This window comes from Anopheles gambiae, chromosome 2 (assembly GCF_943734735.2).
Source record: "Anopheles gambiae chromosome 2, idAnoGambNW_F1_1, whole genome shotgun sequence".
In the NCBI taxonomy this organism is placed as follows: Eukaryota; Metazoa; Arthropoda; class Insecta; order Diptera; family Culicidae; genus Anopheles; species Anopheles gambiae.
The window spans coordinates 105,966,939-105,985,907 of record NC_064601.1 but is presented as its reverse complement, the minus strand read 5'-3'; the positions used below and the strand labels follow the sequence as shown (position 1 = coordinate 105,985,907).

The 18,969-nt window shown below is 46.7% G+C and overlaps 2 protein-coding genes across 4 annotated transcripts; one reads left to right on the top strand and one right to left on the bottom strand.

Moving 5' to 3' along the window:
- The first annotated feature begins 1,934 nt into the window (after positions 1-1,934).
- On the top strand, positions 1,935-16,389 carry LOC1270352 (cuticlin-4). Of its 3 annotated transcripts, XM_061646967.1 has the most exons (12): positions 1,935-3,184; positions 6,996-7,041; positions 8,642-8,875; positions 8,956-9,039; positions 12,983-13,157; positions 13,236-13,319; positions 14,396-14,529; positions 14,619-14,755; positions 14,869-15,102; positions 15,174-15,336; positions 15,421-15,589; positions 15,659-16,389. In XM_061646967.1, exons 1-12 carry the CDS (start codon positions 3,168-3,170, stop codon positions 15,841-15,843), a joined length of 1,662 nt encoding a protein of 553 aa, XP_061502951.1. In that variant the 5' UTR covers positions 1,935-3,167; the 3' UTR covers positions 15,844-16,389. The 3 variants fall into 3 exon arrangements, with proteins under 3 accessions (XP_061502951.1, XP_061502952.1, XP_309038.3); XM_061646968.1 differs by lacking the exon at positions 15,659-16,389 and having other exon boundaries at positions 15,423-15,583; XM_309038.4 differs by lacking the exon at positions 1,935-3,184 and having other exon boundaries at positions 6,955-7,041.
- LOC1270353 (pickpocket protein 11) lies at positions 16,390-18,504 on the bottom strand. Its single transcript, XM_061640533.1, has 6 exons — positions 18,152-18,504; positions 17,368-18,086; positions 17,217-17,285; positions 17,052-17,152; positions 16,923-16,984; positions 16,390-16,846 (listed from the first exon to the last, which is right to left on the bottom strand). Exons 1-6 carry the CDS (start codon positions 18,364-18,366, stop codon positions 16,402-16,404), a joined length of 1,611 nt encoding a protein of 536 aa, XP_061496517.1. The 5' UTR covers positions 18,367-18,504; the 3' UTR covers positions 16,390-16,401.
- Positions 18,505-18,969: the final 465 nt, after the last annotated feature.

The window sequence follows — 18,969 nt, the reverse complement described above, 5'->3', positions numbered from 1 at the left end:
TTTCTTATGGTTAAGCAGCGCTATCAGGGATGGGGTAGCTTTTTTTCTGCCGTTCTTTACCAGCTCTCCAGCTTGTCGGGCGCCGCGAAAAAATTAAAGCAGAGCGTACAAAAACAAGAGAAGAAACACAACAATCCCGATCTGTTCTAGCTCGGGCGTGTGTTCTGACGTGCGCCGGCCGTCCGGCGGCACTATGACTAAGGGCGTTTTGGGTGAGCTGCTCATGAGAATGACCTTCGAGCTGTGGCGACGAACCGCGGGCGGTCCTTTACCCAATCCACCTCGAGCGATCCGTGGCCGTGCAGATCTTAAAATCATCCTCTCGTCGCTAATTGATTCATCAACGAGCTGATAAACTGTGCACTGTGAGTTTCATGTTTCGTTGTTGTTGGGTGCTTTCCGTTTGTCTACGCCCAAGCGGTGGACCGATTTCCCAAGTAATGGGCAGGCTTTGACGGGTGGCCTGCGATTTATTCGACCGTTTGCACCATCACCGCGAGTGAAGCTTTCAGATGCGTACATGCGGATGATGGATGATAGGTATCGATTTGTCAACGTACGGTCGAATGGGGTCGAAAGATGACAGCGCCATGAGGTCACGTCTCACACCTTCATACACGCCCAAGCAGCACTAGGTGTCAATGTCAGCCTGTGTGCGGAGCAAGATCGAACGGAAAATGCACGACCAGGGCAGTCGTTTTGTAACGCGTAACGTTGCTGCTGTGCGCTGGATGGAAAATTTATACGGCCACCGTGCTGTACGTGAAACCGTCGGAAGGATGGGAAATGTTGTTCGAACGAACTCATCACTCACCCGTTCACAAAGGGAACGCAATCGTGAGAAGATCGATACGATCACGCCAGGAAACAAAGTGCGTGCGTGTGCGGTACGAGATTGTTGTGCAAAAAAGGATGAAAAACAGATGAAGAGGACGCTGGGAGTGATTGATAAACATAGAAAAGTGATTGTGGTGGTGGCATTGGACTTGTTTTTTTTTCTTTCCTTCTAGATGCTACCTACTCCGTAGGTCAAGTCGAAGTCAGTCCGCCCACAGTTTCATGCACTCCGTTTTAGGTGGTTTATCCTTTTACTTTGCTGCATTTCGCGTGCTGCCACCGCTATTATCATAAATTTGTGAGCTCGCGTGGTTGCGACAGCTGTTTGCTGATGATGCTGATGATGATGCTGTTAGCTAATCGCAGCACTGGGTCAGCGTTTGTTGCATTTTTGTCACACGTTTTTGGATTGCGTTGCGATGCGTCGAATGAATTATTTTGTAAAATTTAAACGATTTGCTCAATAAGTTTTTATCGCTTTTGTATATAATTTCAGCTGATTGGAAGTAAATATTCATTTGGTAATCTTCATGCCTTCGAGCTCTTCTTTAATTACCTTCTGATTATACATCTTCAATAGACATTAAATAGTAATGTGATGCGTGAATTTGTCGAGAAGAATTCTTGGCATGAATCTTCAAAGATGAATCATTTAAATAAAGTATCGGTTTACCGCCATTAGTCAGAAGAATTAAAGATACGATTCGATTCATGAATCAAGTTCACATACTTCCCAATCGCTGGTTGTCGAATGATAATGCGAATGATGAATTTTCCAGCTACATGTTTTAATTTGTTCAACCAGCATTGCAAGCTTGTCGCTACATGCCAAAAACATAAGCATTCCTAACGCTTCGGCTAACTAGTTCTCCGTTCCCCTCCCCCCTTGCAAGCACTGTTCCATTCATCGTTTCATCGTAGCGTCATTTCCGCCCTTCATTTTCAAATGGCAAGGAAAATGAGAGAAGAACAACAACGGCAGGGCGCGAAAACCGCCAATCCGATCCCACCACCACCAGCGGCTACCGATTAGCGCTCGCGTGCTCCGGATACCACCCTCCGGTGAGCGGGTGGCCCGGGAAGGTTTTCTTCGCTCGGCGTCGCCACCCAGCGCAGCAGTTGTGTGCCGGCGACGAGCGAGTGCGGATCGGTGCGGATGAGCATTTTCCACCCCAAAATCCCAACTAGCGACGAAAGCGAACGAACGGTGTCGAACAGTGTAGGGGCCTCGAAAGACATCGAAAGACTTGCGCGCTGGCGGTAACGACGAACCGCTGCTTCTACCCTTTTTGGCGCCAGTTTGTGGGGGCTAGCCTACTGCTAGCCTAGTTTGACGGTCCCGGTCCAAGCGGCTGTTGTGCAATACGCTGCCGACCAGCGAAACGCGAACCCCACGCGTCGTCTTGTTTGTGGATGTGCAGTGAAACAAAACCGTGTATGGGTGTGAATAAATTACCGAGCCTGTGTAGTGTCCGAGCGGTTGGACGCGGCTATCGCACGGTGAATGTGCACGGCGGCACGGTGTGTGTGAAGGACGTCAATGAAAAGTGAAAATCCGCATCCCTTACGAACGGGCCCGGACTGCTAGGCGATTGATTTATTTGCCATCACTCATTGGCAGGGAGAGAGAGATAGAGAACGAGAGAAATGCAAACGCTGCAGAATAGAACCAGAGATTTGGAAGCGTTCGGGAACGGAGCGTACTAATTTTAACGAACTGCCGTTTGGTGTGTCGTTTTGATTGTGATTGTGACTGAAGTTGAAAGAAGTGCGAACAAAAAAAAACCCCTAAACCAACACAGTTTTCTTCAAATAAAAAGAGGTTCCGCTGTCAGACAGAGCAAAGCGTGCGGGGTGCAAAACGGTGAAAAGTGTTCTAGCGGTGCAGCCGAACGCAACAGAACCTTCTAAAGACCGCTTCACCGACCAAGACTAAGCTTTCGTCACGCTCCGCTCTTCGTGCGCTAGGTGCGATGCCGTTGTGCGTTGATGACGGCTCCCTACCCACGGTGACGGTGGGTTCGCTGATGGTGACGATTTAAAAGACAATAATTTTCTCCTGCGCGAAAGGCTTTACCGCAAAGAGAGGCGCACACATTTCCACACCGGGAGTGTGCACAATTTGTAGAACGGTTTGTGTGCGTGTGTTTATGTGTGGCGACAGCATTCCTTCCCCCGGAAGAGTGGATCGGTTCTAGGTGAAGAAAGCAGGAAGGGTGTGTGCCGTTGAAGGGAAGCTGTGGAAGGAGAAAAGATTGCAGTTCTTGGGTGTTTGATTTACGGTTTGGCTCACAACGGTTTGTGGAAAACATCGAATCGAAGCGAACAAAATGACTCAATCCAGCAGGTAAGTAAAGCGAGCATAAGCCAGGGAGGAGAGCTAACGTTCTGCTAATGTTTAATCGTCGTTTCATTTTGGGGCAGCATTTTACGTAGATTTGGTGCGATCGGTTGGTTGGTCCGGGGGAAGGTTCGCCGCCGTGGGCGCATTTAAGTTGTTCGATTCGTAAAGGTGAGCTTAAGCTTTAAACTCGAGCGTTAAGCTTAATGCTAATGAGTACGTTTAGGACGGTTGTAGATTACTATCGCTCGATAGAATACGAAATGATCGCATGTCAGAAACAGCCCAACTGTCCTGCTCACAACAAAAGCAAATGAAAAAGCTTGTTCTCGATATTTTATAATTAATTCACGCACGTTTTAAAAAAAATGCTCGTTCCTTTGTTTTAGGATTTAAACAAAAAAAACAAGCAAAACATCTTAGCGCAGCCTTGCCTTCTACACTTCCGTTCTGAGACGGGAAAACATTCCCGAAACCATAGCGAATAGGATACAGTTTTAATTGGCCCCGTTTGTGCAGCAAACAGAGATGTAAAAAGGCGCCCGCTGTCGCCACCGCCGTTCGCGGATCATACCGTGCATCATTACCCATCCGATGTCTCGCACATTTGGTTCGGCCCACCCCAGAACCCCAAACATCATTCGAATTATGTTAACAGTACTTTATAACTTGCTCCCTTCCCTAAGCGAGCATCTTCGGCGAGTAATCCAGCTAGAACAGGTGCCGCGAGTTCTTTAAACCGCGGTACTTGGTTCGATTTTCGTTAGTACCCAATTAAATGCTCGCGTTCGGGGGGAAATTTCGAGCGGATGAGCAGAACCGATTATCTCCGCCCGTTGTTGGTCGGTGTGAGCTTAGAGCTGGATTAGATCGAACCGTTTGCTGGTTGGTGCTGGTACATTCTAGCAGCGTTTTGTGTTAGAACGAATAACTTGTGCCGCGCTTTCCCCGCTGTTGGCTCGGATCGATTGCATCGATGCAAAGGAAAAAAAACGGTTGGCGAAGCAGATGATTGCAATCTTACCGCTGTACCGCTAGATATTGAACAACATCGAAGAATATGAGAGGCATAAAAATTGCAGGTTGTGTTATCTTTGGAAAATTTAGAAATATTCCACAAAAATTTTAGACAATATTGAAGAGGTCTTAAGCCTAAAATTAATATTTGCTTATTTTTAAAAGAAAAGCTTGTTGAATATGCAAAAAAAAAACAATTCTATTTATAGAACGACATTTTTGCCTTCATCAGCATCAGATTATTCTATTAATTTTCCTCTTTTCCATTTACTGCTAACTGCTGGTTAGAACGTTACAATTATAAAAGAAAAACAAGACAAAGCAGATTAAACTTACCACCACTTCATGGTGTCTCTCCCCCCAGGAGGATTCTTCTATAATCCACCCCAAATCCTCCCACCAACCCACCAGAACAGATGGCTTCATCCGCTCATCAAAAGAAATGCGCCAAAGCTGCGCAAACCGCAGCAATTGCAACGGAAATGAATTGACGCGCTGCGGTAATTGAAAAAAACAACAACCGCTCAGAAACATAAAGGAACTCGGATGAGGCGTTCTGCCCGTCTGAGCGAGATGAAGTGGGAAGTGGTGGAGCATTTTGAAGTTGTGTGTGTGTTTTTTTTTTGCTTTACGTTTTTTTAGTGATGCCGGATTAAGACACACCGATGATGACGTGCGGATGAGGAGAGTGAATTAGATTAAAGTCGCATTTAACAGCCACTCAAGGGGTGGCTCTCTGATAGAGCTAACTATATTATACGATCGCTGTAATCACAGGAGGGGTCCTGTACGGCGGATGCAATAAAAGATGGAAAAAGCTATCCTGCTGGCACCACCACAGTTAGCAAACACATACACTTCCGGAGAGCTCTGTGTGTGGCAAATCATACTTTGGGCTAGCTTTATTATTGCATTAATTTTCTTTGTCCGATAATTAGACAAAGGGAAACTATGTCGTGCTCAGGGTAGAATCGAACCCACCATCTTTGAAATGAAAGAGCAGCCACTTGCTCACGACGCCATTTGGTGGTCGGCTATCTAGGACGAAAAAGATCAATAAGAGAAAGAGAGAAAGAGTTTTTATATTGTGGTATCGAAAAGAAATGACTTGTTAAGAACTTGTTTTCCTCTTTTTAAAGCTAAAAATTCAAATCGAGCGTTTATTACGCTTCTAGCAATAAGGCTAAACGGCGCATATCCGGTTTCACATGCAAAACCGTCCGACTGTCCGATAGGAGATTTGTATCTTTTTCGCCGGAGCGCAAAATTATCTCACGAGCTTATGACGAGGCTTACAATCAACACCTTCCGCCTGAGCTAAGCAAAAATGCATTGTGTTATTCCCGCCGTGGTTTTGCCCGTCCATTTAACGCCTCGAAAATCGTTCCGAGTGTAAATTATGCGCCCAAAGGCATTTGCCTTCGATACCGAAACGTTGGTTTGATAAGACAAAACAAAAACGGCCGAATGACCTAAATATAAGCATTCCTGCACAGCACATAATAGCTGCTCCAGCTTATCTTCAGCCCTTTTCGATGGATTTTCTAAGACAAGAATACTCTGACGTTTTCCAGCACGTCGCGCTTACAGCTTCTTCGCGCACACAGCGGCGTTAAAAGAACGGAACGGCGGCACGTTCTTTTTACACTCGGCGTGGGCGCTTGGCGGCAGGCACCGTACGAACCGGCGTCGTAATTTGTTCTGTTTTACGATTATGCGGATGCGGTGGTGTAACGAAACGCAGCAGTTATGTCGCTGCCGTGTCGCACGGCACTGTTGAATTATGGGCTCCGGCTGTGCGGAAGCAGGTCAAACCGCCTAACCGCGCCCGATTGGAAAATTGTCCTGGAAAAGTGGGTAATCAAATGCAGCAAATGCAGCAGGGGGAGGGGAGGGGGTTGCAGCACACCCAACCCAGCAATTTGTTTGTTGGGCTGTGTGGTCGTGGATTTTCTTCGGTGCCGTCCCGGTGCCGTCCGATTGAGCGATGGGACAGTTTGCCCGCCGTGTGTTGGCAGCGATCCCGTTGAGCACACCGCACATCGGGTTTTGGGACGTGCCGCGTGCCTCAATGTTCGCAATGATTGATTGCACATTTGGTGGTGGCGCATTCGATAGCATTTGGGGACGCGAATGGGGAGAAGAAAACATGGCTTCACCTACCAGTACTTTCTACGGATGCAGCAGCAGCAGCAGCAGCAGGGCACGTCAATCAGCAACCGGCAGCGTTTGCTATTTGCTTGCCCACAGTTTTTTTTCATTCTTCAATGAATAATTACCCTTCCTGTGCCATTTCGCATTGCAGCAACGGGTGGAAGCTGCAGCCGAAAAGGGTCGGCAGACAAGGGGATCATAAAAATCTTGGATAATATCCGCCCAATAAACGTCCCGCGCTTGAAACGTCGGTTGGGTCATAGTGGAGCTGCAGATGTCAGCAAAGGCTAAAAGGGGGGGCATAGGCGGGGAAAACGCAACGCGATTAATGCAGCTCGGGAGGGAAAGGTTGGGAGGGGGTTGACCGATGCGCTCCGGTACCTGATCTTGTTCACACAAATCCGTGCGTACCGGCTTATCGCGGCATGAATCGCGCCTGCCAGCAAGCGCACTGTCGTAAAAGCAAAGCCCACCTTTGCGTTCGTATTCCCATTTTTTTCTCTCTCTTCGTGGCCCTTGGCGGCCGGTTCCCCGTCTCGCTGATCTTCCGAGCGAGATCAGCTCCGGGGTCGACCGATCAAAAAGCTAGCAGGAAAAAGAGTTCAATGCGATCTAATATGCCAAATATTTCTCATTGTTTTCGCAGGTTACATCATCTGGGCCGGTGTGCTTTCATCATCGTGGCGGCACAGGTGAGTTATTAGTTCATGTCGAAGCAAAGGGAGAGTGGGTGGTTTTCTACTACCAGCAGCCGATACACTTTACCCATCCACCCGACGCATCCAGCCGTAGCGATCGAGTGCTTGCATGCCTGTGTGTGTGTGCATGGAATGAATTAGTAAGGCAAACTTGGGACGGTCGAAGCTGCAACTCATTCCGATGCTCCTGCTGTGTAGACCATTTCTTCAGGAGAAGCTTAGATATTTCACGTTGAATTGCATAGAAGAACTGTATTTCGGTGTCTTAAAATTAGGGATTTTTTTCAATTTCTTTTTCAAATACATTTTTATTCAAAAAGAACGCTACAATTGAAAGACAAAGTAAAGTTATTATAATAAAAGCAAAGTATAAATGTAATCCAATATTAAAGCAAAGCTCTTTCTACAGTCCTTAATATTTGTAGAGGGAATGTAGAGCAACTTTGTCGTGTAATTGTTTGCATCAAAAAGATGTTCATACCAATTTGTCAAGAACAGGAATCTAGCATAAAATGAATTATTAAAGAAATATTTAAAAAAATATAAAATGTATTATACAGTAAAAGTCTTAAAACTAAACATAAACATAAACATAAAATAAGAACAGGTGGAATCAAACTGTATTACTAGATAGATTAAAATTATGAGACAAATATTCAATAAGCTGCTCACGTGTTGGCTAGTGTACAGTCTGTTTCCCAGATGAGCGGTAAATGCGTTCTAAAGACGTTAGAGGATCTCGAAAATTCTTGTTAGTCGAATGCCGTAATTTCACCAGCCAAATACATTTAATATATGAGCAATTTTTATCTATTCTGGTTGCTTAAAACAATTAATTTACTGTCTAGTAAAATGGAGCTCAAATTTATCAATTTTATACTATCCTGTTCCTTATTAGTTCCTGAGTTTTTTTTTTCATGAGAGAGTTTATTTCCAGAATTAAAACGATACAATATGAAAAATCGATAAGCTAATGTTTAATTCTGGAAATAAGCTGTACGTGATGCATTAGTTAGCCTGAAGTTGCATTTATCATTTTGTCTGTAGTTCTTCGAAAAGTAAAGTGTAATAATACAGTGGAACCTCTCATAACGAGTACCTTTTAGTACCGAGTTTTTCGCATAACGAGAAAATCTAAATACTCAAGAAATACCTCTCTTAATGACTAAGATCTCGCATAACGAGCAGTCATTCATTTATGTTCAGTATACATTTTTTGGTAGCAAATCTGACATGTAGATCACGATTGGTTCTTCTATTTGGCGTAAACGACCTACGCGGACATGCCGACCTATACAGGCTTTCGAGACTTTAACTTACGCGTTTGGTTAACATTGAGCATTTCTTTTATATTGATTATCGCTCAGGGAAATGAGTTTTGTTGATAAAATTGTTGCCAGGTGAAGAAGTGATGAATATTTGTGCACAAGTTAGTGGTGTATTGGTGAGTGTTTTCTGCGTTTGGATACTAAGATTTGATCAACGAATGATCTCCCAAATGCTTATGCTGATATGTCCATTCTACCAGCACATTTTTGGTCTTGGAACCAATTATTTCCCTTTTCATACAAATGTGCCTTTCTCCCCTCTTCAGACACTCTGCATCCTGCAGCTAGCGAGCGGCGTTACCGGCATCACCACCATCTCGCCGGTTAGCTTTCAGCAGCCCATCAACAGCACCAACCAGGCCGGTTTACCCTCAACCGCACCAACAGGAGCGCTGACCACCGGTACCAACCCGGTCCGGGACGCGACGGTCACCATCAACCCATCCTCCACCGCTGCACCGAAAGTGCAGCGCAAGCGGGGCAGCATTAGCGGTGGCAAGGTAAGTTGTGGCGCCTCTCTCACTCGATTCCAAAAGATGACAAATTTGATTTTTCCATTCCATTCCGCGCTCTTCGCCAGAAAAATGTCGTCGTGCAGCAGCCGACACCGCTGGACAATGCGAACAATTCGCGCGAGGCACTCTCCCACGAGGGCAGCGAACCGGTAAGTCCGCAAAACCGACGCAACGGCAAGCCCCCCCGAACCGGCGAATCTGTGTCACTGCGTCACGGCCAAGGTGTGCCACACGGCAGCTGGCAGCACGATTATCGGATTAAACCGCACCGTCATCATCTGCCACTGACTGTGACTGGTGCGAATACTGTTGGTTTTGTTTGCCGGTGCATCCTTTTCCCCTCTTCTGTTAACGGGTGTTTGGTAGTGCCAATGGGGGCCAGCTGACGGAGATGATCAAAAAAAAAAAAACTGCAAGCGATCGAGCAGTGGTTCCGAAAGCGAGAGTCTATAATTGATACACTTCCCTGCGCGCGGGTCATTCCCGTCCATTAACCAGGGCAAAGTGGTGCAGCAATGAAGAGGGCATATCTACAAACAAAAAAACCCCCCTGAGCTGCCCAGACGATGCCGAACGGTCAGTGAGCTAACCGCGTGTGTGGCTTCTTACATAACCCGAACGCGCCAACCAATCGACAATCGTGCACGGTTGCAATAAAACTGTGCTGAGTGCATAAGAAGGAAAATCACACAGACACACAGAAGCATAAAAAAAACACACCACCACGACCACCATCACCCCCGGACAGCCGCATATCTTAGTTCCGGTCCGGTGGTTTAGTGTGCTTTACTAAACGCAAACGCGCGTCTTCGTGTGCTGCGTACCTGCGGGCTGAAAGAATGAGGCTCTTATGAAGAGAGTGCTTTGCGGGGTGGGACGGTGGTCCCCAGTTTGGGAGTTTTATGTTCTGTTTTGTGTAAAAAGCATCAGGCTTCTTTTTTTTTTTTGGTTTCTTCTACACGATCAATGAGCACCGAAAGGCATGCCGAGAGTGGTAACAATGCCATTTGTAAGACGTTTGTCTGTCGCTGCTGACCACACTCGATGAGGTGTTTTAAACATATTACTGGTACAGGGGTTTTGGTGTTTCGTTCCTCTGTTCACTGTGCGTTTAATTGTATCCTTTAGAGGTGTACCGTTGGATTTTATTTTTATTATATAACTTTCAAAGCCAAAAGTCTTGGGAGATCGGTGCACTAGATCTTCATCTGCATGAGCTTTCATTATCGTCGTTTTTCTGCTAGATGTAAGAATTATGAAATCCTGATTTGTCTTTTAAAGCCTTTGTGTATTAACATCCATCTCACTTTTGTGATCTGCTTTATTCAAACCTTAATTGGATATCATTTTATATGATGCAATGGCTTTTTATTCACATTTTAAAGCGTTTGTTTCTAATCTGAATGATTTTTTTTTTCACTACTACTAGCTATTGGTTAAGGTTCAAACATGTCAAGCTATGCTTTGCTGATGTAGCTCAACAATTGTACCGCTCTAAACCTACCTTACATGTTAAAGGGGTTTTCATACGATTTGATACGTTTAGCGTACTTTCATGGCTATATACGTGATCTATCTTATCTTATCTTTTTTTCTGGGCTATATCTGATCATACATTAAGTGATACATAGCATCATAAGGTGGGGCGGTCCCGTGGTACAGTCGTCAACTCGAACGACTCAATAACATGCCCGTCATGGGTTCATGGGTTCAATCCTAGAATGGACCGTCCCCCCGTAGCAAGGATTGACTTATCCGGCTACGTGGTAATGAATTAAGTCTCGACGAAAGCCTGTATAGGCCGGCATGTCCGCGTAAGACGTTACGCCAAATAGAAGAAGGAGCATCATAAGGTGTCTAGAAAGTGCGCCAAACGTATCAAAATCGAGATTGAAATTCTGAGGACATGAGTTTGAACCTCATGACGGGCTTGTTGTAAAGTCGTGCAAGTAGACGACTGTGTCTCGGGGAACAATCCCAAGCAAGCTTCACTTAATCAAAGATTCAACATCTTTTGATATGAGGTGTAGGGTCAGTTTATCGTTGGAATTAAGGTTCCTTAAGGTTTTCTTTCAATAAAGTAAATGTCGTTCCGTGCCTTCCAGAATCTTTTTTATTTAAAAAATGACCTAATTCTTCTGAATATGGTTTTTGCTTGTGTCTCTGGTTCGCGTTGCAATAATTCCTTTATTTAACTGCTGCACACTGCCCCACAGCACGTGCACTTTTACTGCATCACAAAGATACCCATCTAAAGTGCAGCATTCTTGGCATCGATTCTCACTGTTCCGTTCAGTGGTTCTTTCTGGCGCGCGTCAAACACTGTAACGGGAATTGACGCAACGGTTGTGAACCGCCTTACGAACGTATCATTTTAGTTTTGTCACCCTTGTCTTTGTCGAGCGGTGGAGTAGTTGACACACTTTAATGCATTAAGAAAAAAAACCCCTTGTACAAAAAATACCAAAACGGTATGATGGGTTTTATGTGCCGCGATTCGCTAGTTTCGCAACCCTGCAGTAAAACAGAGCTTGAATGCAAATTAAATGCTTCAAGCGTCAAGGAAGTAGGAACAGTTTAATTTGCATTATGGGTTGTGAGGTGCTGAGGCTTAATGCAGGAAGAAGCGACACCTTGAGCATGCTGGACAACGCAGGTTAATCAAAAGAACAAAACGCCAATAAATGCTGCTTCAGAATAAAGTTCCGTGCCGGAAGCTGTCACGCGGGGCCCTCTAACGTGGGAGCTGGGAGAGAGAGAGAACTCGTCAAACGCATCGGAACTTGCACACAGAAAGAAACAGAACACAATCTTAGAACGTTCGTCACGCGTACGTTCCGCTGCCATAAGAAAATCGGAGGCGTTAAACCGAGGTCCAGGGTGAACTTTAAGCGAGCCCCCTCGGATACAACACTAAACACGAGCAGTAAACCGTGTTCCCGCGCTCATGTTTGATGAGCCGTCTCCCTACCCCGTCCGTGGCTAGTGAACTATTGGCGAAAACAAACAAAAGGCTGGCCACATTCCACCCTTCCACGCCGCCACACAGCCCGCCATCTTAATTAACCGCCGTGTCGTGAACGCACGGTGGCCAAGATGCCATACCGTGGTGGCCTCGTGCTGAAGCCGCGCATCCGAAATGAAGGTTTCGGTGCTATTCTGATTGGAAAGATAAATTTGTGGCCAAGAAAATTGGCCAACAGCACGGGCCTAGAGGCCGAACAGTACGTGAGTGTGTTGGGTGTGTGCAGTGCAAAGGAAAAACCTGAAAAGAAAACGCTCGCACAGGGGCGTTGGGCGATGGGACGTTTCTTACTTTCGGTTTCGTCGTTCCTCATGCGTGTAGGTTACCGTTTCGCGTACGAAGCATACACACACACAAATATTTCTGGGTTAAGACACTCGCAGTATGAAGACACAAGATGCGCGAATTTCGGTGACAACATGCGCCCCTCGCACAGCATCAAGGATCGGTGTGTCGACCGGTTTCCGGTGAGGATGGAAAGCAATTTCGCACTGCAAGCGTCGGAATGTGGAATGCCGATGACTTTTATTTGTCGGAAAAGTGCCATCAATTTCACGCCCTACCGAGCGAACGGTGCGGTTGCGTTCACCGACAGCTCGTTCCGTCACAGCTCAAGGTCCGGCGGTGGAGCTGCATGTAAAAGCGCGACCGACAACCACCCGTCTGGTGGTGGTTGGAATTGGAAAACTGTTCCACACTCCTGACGCAATTTCCTTCCTCGAGCAAGCTCCAGGGAGCCTTTCGACAGGGGCCTGCGGTGTTTCTCTCTCTCTCTCTCTCTCAGCTGAACATAAAGGTTCAACAGCATTCGAAATGGCGTGTCCGTGAGCACCGAAAGCTAGTCACCGTAGGCTAGACACCGAACACCAGTAGCTCCAAGAGCAATTAATTGAACGTTTGTTAGTAGTGGGTAGAAGGTTATCGCTGATAGTGATCTCCGCCTGCCACGCGAGTTGTCGCTTAGCTAATGGCAACCGAGGGGGACGATGGCACACATGCGTCGTTGGGGGAGTTTCGCTTGAACTTACGTCTCCGTATTTACCCCCCCACATTTGACTCATCATCAGGTCGTCTACGTGTCGGATACGTCCGGTTACATACCTCTGACTGCGCTGCAATCCTCTCATCCCCGGTTGCCTCCACCGCCGGTGTACGGGGGTGATATCGATGCTGCCTGGCGTCCGGATCCCTGGGACAGGGACTACAATCGGCGCTATCGCTTCAACAACACCCGTGTCCAGCGTGAGTATTTCGGTTCGCTTTTGGTTTTTGGTGAAAATGTGTGTTCTAAATGATTATTCATGATTATTTTATTCTCAGATATCGAAGCAGAGTGTCAGGACGATTACATGAAGATTCGTATTGGCTTTAATGGATCATTCAATGGACTTCTTTACTCATCCGGTAAGTGATGGTGAAATTTTTTATGTTTTATGTCATCAACTTAACTTAATTGGAGAATTCGGCTGCAAGCCATCCAAAGGAACAAGACATTTAGTTGTACTATGGTTGATATCAAACCTGGCTTATCTGTAAATTAATCAAGCATCTTCAAATGTCTTAAGGTCACAGAGTTCGAAGCCTGTGATATTTTATGGCAGCGATGTCAAACTCATTTGGGTTACTCAAAACTTATATATTTACTCGTGAGAGTGAGCTATCTTCAAAAAAGAAGCAAATGAGGCCAATTGGCTCAAAGTCTCTATAAAAAAGCTATCCTCAATAATGATGAATTTTTCGATACTGATGCAATCACTTTGAACATCATGGATGCTACATGGAGCTACAAACACTTGCGCTTACACATCAAAACTATTGAAAATATTATTATATATTAAATAACTTAAGAGCACAGTTGATTTCAATCTCGTTATATTAAAAAAACTTACTCACATTTCTATATAAAAGTGCCAGAACATGCGTTTAATAATCAAATAATCAAAGCACATAGGCACAGAAGTGTAAAATATATTTTAGCACAAAGGGTCACGGGTCGCACCGAATGTTCTCAAGGGTGGCATAAATAATGAATATTATGCAATGCTCAATGTACACTCATATCTCGTTGTTGGAAGATGATATATCTGTGGTAAAAGTAATAATTTATTTGATGTTATGATAAGATCTAGTACAACATGTTCAAGTAAAGGGTAGAGTTCAACGTCGTCTCAAGTTCAAGATCTTCACGTCTAAAAAGAATGTTGAAGAACGGTGTTGAACACGATGACTCTATGAGTCTTTTAGGTCTTCGTGCTCTTACTCCCAACGTTTGAAGACAGAAACGGAATTTCATTTCGAAAGGATTTTGCTATCGTATTAAGTATCGCATTTGCTTAGCATTACGGGACTTAACACACGAATAAACACAAACCCCCCGTTTTTTGCATTAGCCCATAAAACACGTACGTGATCTGGCGCAAAAAGTGTCCCACAAGCGTCGGTGTAGCTAATGCGTTTACAATCATCTTCCCACCCCGTAGGCTATGCATACGATCCCGACTGCATGTACATCAACGGTTCCGGGCGCGACTACTACGAGTTCTTCATCCAGCTGAACCGTTGCGGAACGCTGGGAAAGAATGCGATCGGCGAGGATAGTCGCAAGAACCCAACGGTACGTGCCGAGTGATTCACCAAACCACCATGCCCATGACTATACTTTACTCAAAAACCGTGCGCCCAACATTCTTATCTCGGTTGCAGAAAAACTTTATGTGGAACACGGTGACGGTGCAGTACAATCCACTGATCGAGGAAGAGTTTGACGAGCACTTTAAGGTGACTTGCGAGTATGGTTACGATTTCTGGAAAACGGTCACCTTTCCCTTTCTCGACGTCGAGTAAGTCGGTCGTGTGCCAATGCAGTGTCATCTTATCACATCATTCCTTCTCACCGTGTTGTTTGTTCTATTCTCCCACCATCCCTCCCCCCCCCCCCCTCGAACGGTTACAGAGTTGCAACGGGAAACCCGGTAGTGTTCACGCTTAGCCCGCCCGAGTGCTACATGGAGATCCGGAACGGTTACGGTACGAACGGTGCACGGGTAACGGGGCCGGTACGTGTCGGCGATCCGCTCACGCTCATCATCTACATGCGCAGCAAGTACGATGGGTTCGACATCGTGGTAAATGACTGCTTTGCGCACAACGGGGCCAACAAAAGGATACAGCTGATCGATGAGTATGGGTAAGTGAAGAGCATCTCTGAGTTACCAGTGGCGATAGAGATCTTATTCTGACATCTTCCCCACATTATAGCTGTCCGGTGGACGATAAGCTCATCTCCCGCTTCCGGGGCAGCTGGTCCGATACGGGCGTGTTTGAGACGCAGGTGTACGCGTACATGAAAACGTTCCGCTTCACAGGATCGCCCGCCCTGTACATCGAGTGTGACGTGCGCATGTGTCACGGCCGGTGTCCGGTAGGTTTGCCAACGTCATCTAATGATACAGTGGCCGATACAGTTCGTGTTGCTAATTAGGGGTTTCCTCACTTTCGCGCACAGAGTCAACCTTGCCACTGGAGAAATCTAAAGGGCGTCACGAAGCGTGAGGCCGTTCAACCGCAGGTCAACACCACACTCTCGGACAACATTAGCCTATTCCAGGCGCTTCGCGTACTGCAGGAGGAAGATGAGGAAGCCCGGGCGAAGAAGGAATCAATCACCTCTGCCAGTAAGTACAGCACAGGAAGTTGCTTTTGTAGCTCACGCCACTAAACGCTAACTCCGTGTCGCCCTGCAGAACCTCAAGATATGTCGGAAACGTGCATGAAGACGTCCGTCCTGTCCGCCCTGCTTGCCACCTGCTGCGTGCTGCTGTGCGTGCTCGGTGGCTCGCTGCTGGCGGCGTGCGCCAAGCTGCGACACCGCAAGAAAGATGCCGCCTTCTTCGACAACTACGTCGGCCATAAGGCACAGCTGGATTGAGCTGACGCGTGCTGAGTGATCAATCGTTCAAATGCATCCAATCATCATCATAATCATAACACAAGCGCTACAACTTAGTCGTAATCGTTCAGTTGATAAGGCAATGGTAGTGGCACTTTGCCGACTGTTACTTGAGTAAGATTGATAGTCTGATAGGAAAGCGAAACAAACGGGACAAACTCTCCCACAGTTAGGTGTCGCTTGTGGCTTGTGGTTCCGTCCTGCACGGTGGCAATCTGTTCCCTTCCATTAATCCTCATATTCCATCGTGTGTAAATAAGCAGTAATGCTATCATTTTCTTTTTGTCCCACACCTTTGTGGGATACATTTCATCGCTTCACGCATCTCTGTTGCCCCTTAAATCGTACAATGTTTAACATTAACATGCCGCGTAAGAGACATTCTTAGCCGCTTAGCTGATAAGACGTTTGACTGCCGCCTCCCCCCTTAACAAACTGCAAGCCTGTATTGAGTATCGTGTTTATGCGGATTAAGCAAACGAAGTTTTTTTTTGTAAATAAAATAATAAGCATTCGTCGAGTAAAGTATCTCCAACGTTAATAAATGAAGGAAATCCTGTTCGTTTCGGGCTCCCGAGCAATGATGTCCGGTTGCTGGGGCACACACACCGGCAGCTTGTTGCCGGCGCTTCGTTCCCGTGCCAGCACATTGCGGCGGGAAAAATATCCCACAGGAAGGTGAGCCATCCCGTCCCACCGTGCGGCGTACGGAAGTACGGTAACCTTACGATGGACGAGCGTATTTCCTCCTTTGCGCTTCGCTCTCTTCGCCTCCCGTTGCACGGTGAACGGTTTGATGGTGAAGTAGTACACCAGCTCGACGATGCTGAGCACGGAACCGCCCATACAGAGTCCAAAGATGCCGCCGAAGGTCGCGACCAGCGAGTCCCAGGTCATGTACGCGTCGCGCTTGTACTTCACGCAGTAGATGTCCTTAAAGTGCACGTTGAGGGTGGCGTACATGGAGACGTTTCTTCCGCCACTGTTGGAAAGACGGGAGAGAAGATATTACAGAATGAGTGACTTCCATTGTTTGTAATTAATGTATGAATAGTTACAAGTTGGCCGACTTGAAGCTTTTCGTCGTCCGTTGACTCACAATCGTTTGCACGTTATAGTTCTGGAAATTGAGAGCAGAGAGATCATTTTGGATTAAATACTTCCACTACAATTGATTGCTTCATTACCAACACGGAGCAAGGTGGTTTGCAATCACAATCCATTCCAAACTCTACGTCATCCAATTCCGGGTCCAAGGTGTCGTCCGTGCGCAAGCTGTAAAAGTATCCTGGAGCAAAGCAATACATTGAGGAAGCCTGCGATATCATCTACGAAAGATCAGTGTGACTTACTTCTAAAATAGTGCAAACAAGCCACATGTTTCAGGGCACACATCTCCACATCTCTTCCCTCCACCATGCCTGAAAGCAAACAATTCCTCCAATATCTTGATAGCAACTCACGCGTAAATCCGACATTCTTCCTACTTACCATATATTCGACTGAGGTCGGCATAGTAGAACGGAACACAGTGGCATAGCTTCAGTATCGTCCGCAGACGACATTCCGCCATGCAGACGTTCAGATTGAAGCTATCACTGCCGTTTGTGCCACTCTCTTCCGGAAGGAAACATTTTCGCATGCTTTCCGGCACCTGGTTCATCGTGCTGCTGCTCTCGATCGGTAGTGGAATCACGGACATTACCACATCCCACCCCGGCTGTGCCACATGCTCAAAGTCGGCGTCCGACGGAAAGTCGCTCGAATCGTGTATGTACACCTCCGCCCCATAGTACGACTTGGTCGGTGCCATGTACGTGTCGGGCTGGACGTCAATGAGGATCGAAAGCCCCACATGTCGCCCAGCGCCGGACAGTCGCCTCGGACGGTAGGGTGTCCGCGGGTCGCTTTGATTTTGCTGCAGCACCAACGGTTGCATCGTCGTGTCCACGTTGTACGAGCAGCAGAAACCGTTGTCGGTCCGTGTGCGGCGTATGATCTTCGAGCAGGGTATCTCCGACCCGAGCCAGTAGCAAACCTTGATCAGATCCTCGCACGGTTGCGTAAGCTCTAGCAGCAGCTTGTCCGGGTTCCAGCCCATGCGTCCCAGGACGGATTCCAGCTCGAGGTAGCTGGTGTTGACAGCTTCAAAGTTAACGAGACTAGCCTGAGCTATCAGCAGACCGGTGGCGTTGGCTTCACTCATCCCGTACTCCTTTACTCTGCAACGAAAGAGCGCGATTGTGGTACAGAGTAACAACACACCGGAAGAGAACCCAATTCTCACAGTCGATCGATAATAATCCTCGCCTTCCGGCTGTCTATCTTGTTGATGTTGCACACCGTCACCGCCGGAAAGGGTATGTTCCAGATCGGGTACGTCATCGTTTCGATCGTGGTGATCGTGGGCGTAGTCCGGAAACGCATCCATGCGATCATACCCATAATCATGGTAAAGCCAATAGAAACCATACACACCAGCAGCCAAAGCATGCGCAACATTCTACTGTGAGGAGTCGTTGTGGCTCCGGTACGAGCTTCCCCGTACACGTAGCGCAGCCCGTGCAGGCTTGTATTTTCGCAGAACGTTTGCACTACAGAGCGAACCGTTGCCCGTACGGTTCTATGCACTTGCCGTAGGTTCATCGCGGGTTTGCACTTGAAAGGAGATGTCTGATTGGGTGCAATCATTGTGTAATCCTTATATATATATAGGTTCTACATCCGTCCGGGGCGGGTCATCTGTTTTGATGGGGCACTGCATTACTAATGCAGCACGAACACGTCGTATTAAATGGTGATGTGTAGTGGACGATGTGCATTTCCTGCTAGTTAATTCAATGATGGTGTGAGCTGGTGCATGTCCTGGTTGGTTGTAATAAATGATGAAGGATATAAACAGTTCGACACACGTGGGGCAGTATGGGTAGGTTCGCAGTCCGGATGACAAGGTGTCGGACTGTTTAGCCTTTTTTCCAAACAGAAATAGATGATATATTAGCTTAATAATAATCAACTTAGTGTCACATCGTGTCACGTAAATAGAAAGGGTTTGACTAATGTAATTAATTCATTTTCACAAAAGCGCTGACTGAAAGGCGCATT

Coding starts and splice junctions, on each gene's coding strand:
- LOC1270353 (XM_061640533.1), bottom strand. CDS start 18,366: ATGTTGCGCATGCTTTGGCTGCTGGTGTGTATGGTTTCTATTGGCTTT. Junction 17,286..17,367: donor GTTCTACTATGCCGACCTCA/GTCGAATATATG, acceptor GTTTGCTTTCAG/GCATGGTGGAGGGAAGAGAT. Junction 16,985..17,051: donor AACCACCTTGCTCCGTGTTG/GTAATGAAGCAA, acceptor CTCAATTTCCAG/AACTATAACGTGCAAACGAT.
- LOC1270352 (XM_309038.4), top strand. CDS start 6,955: ATGCGATCTAATATGCCAAATATTTCTCATTGTTTTCGCAGGTTACAT. Junction 14,530..14,618: donor ATAGTCGCAAGAACCCAACG/GTACGTGCCGAG, acceptor TCTCGGTTGCAG/AAAAACTTTATGTGGAACAC. Junction 15,337..15,420: donor TGTGTCACGGCCGGTGTCCG/GTAGGTTTGCCA, acceptor TTTCGCGCACAG/AGTCAACCTTGCCACTGGAG.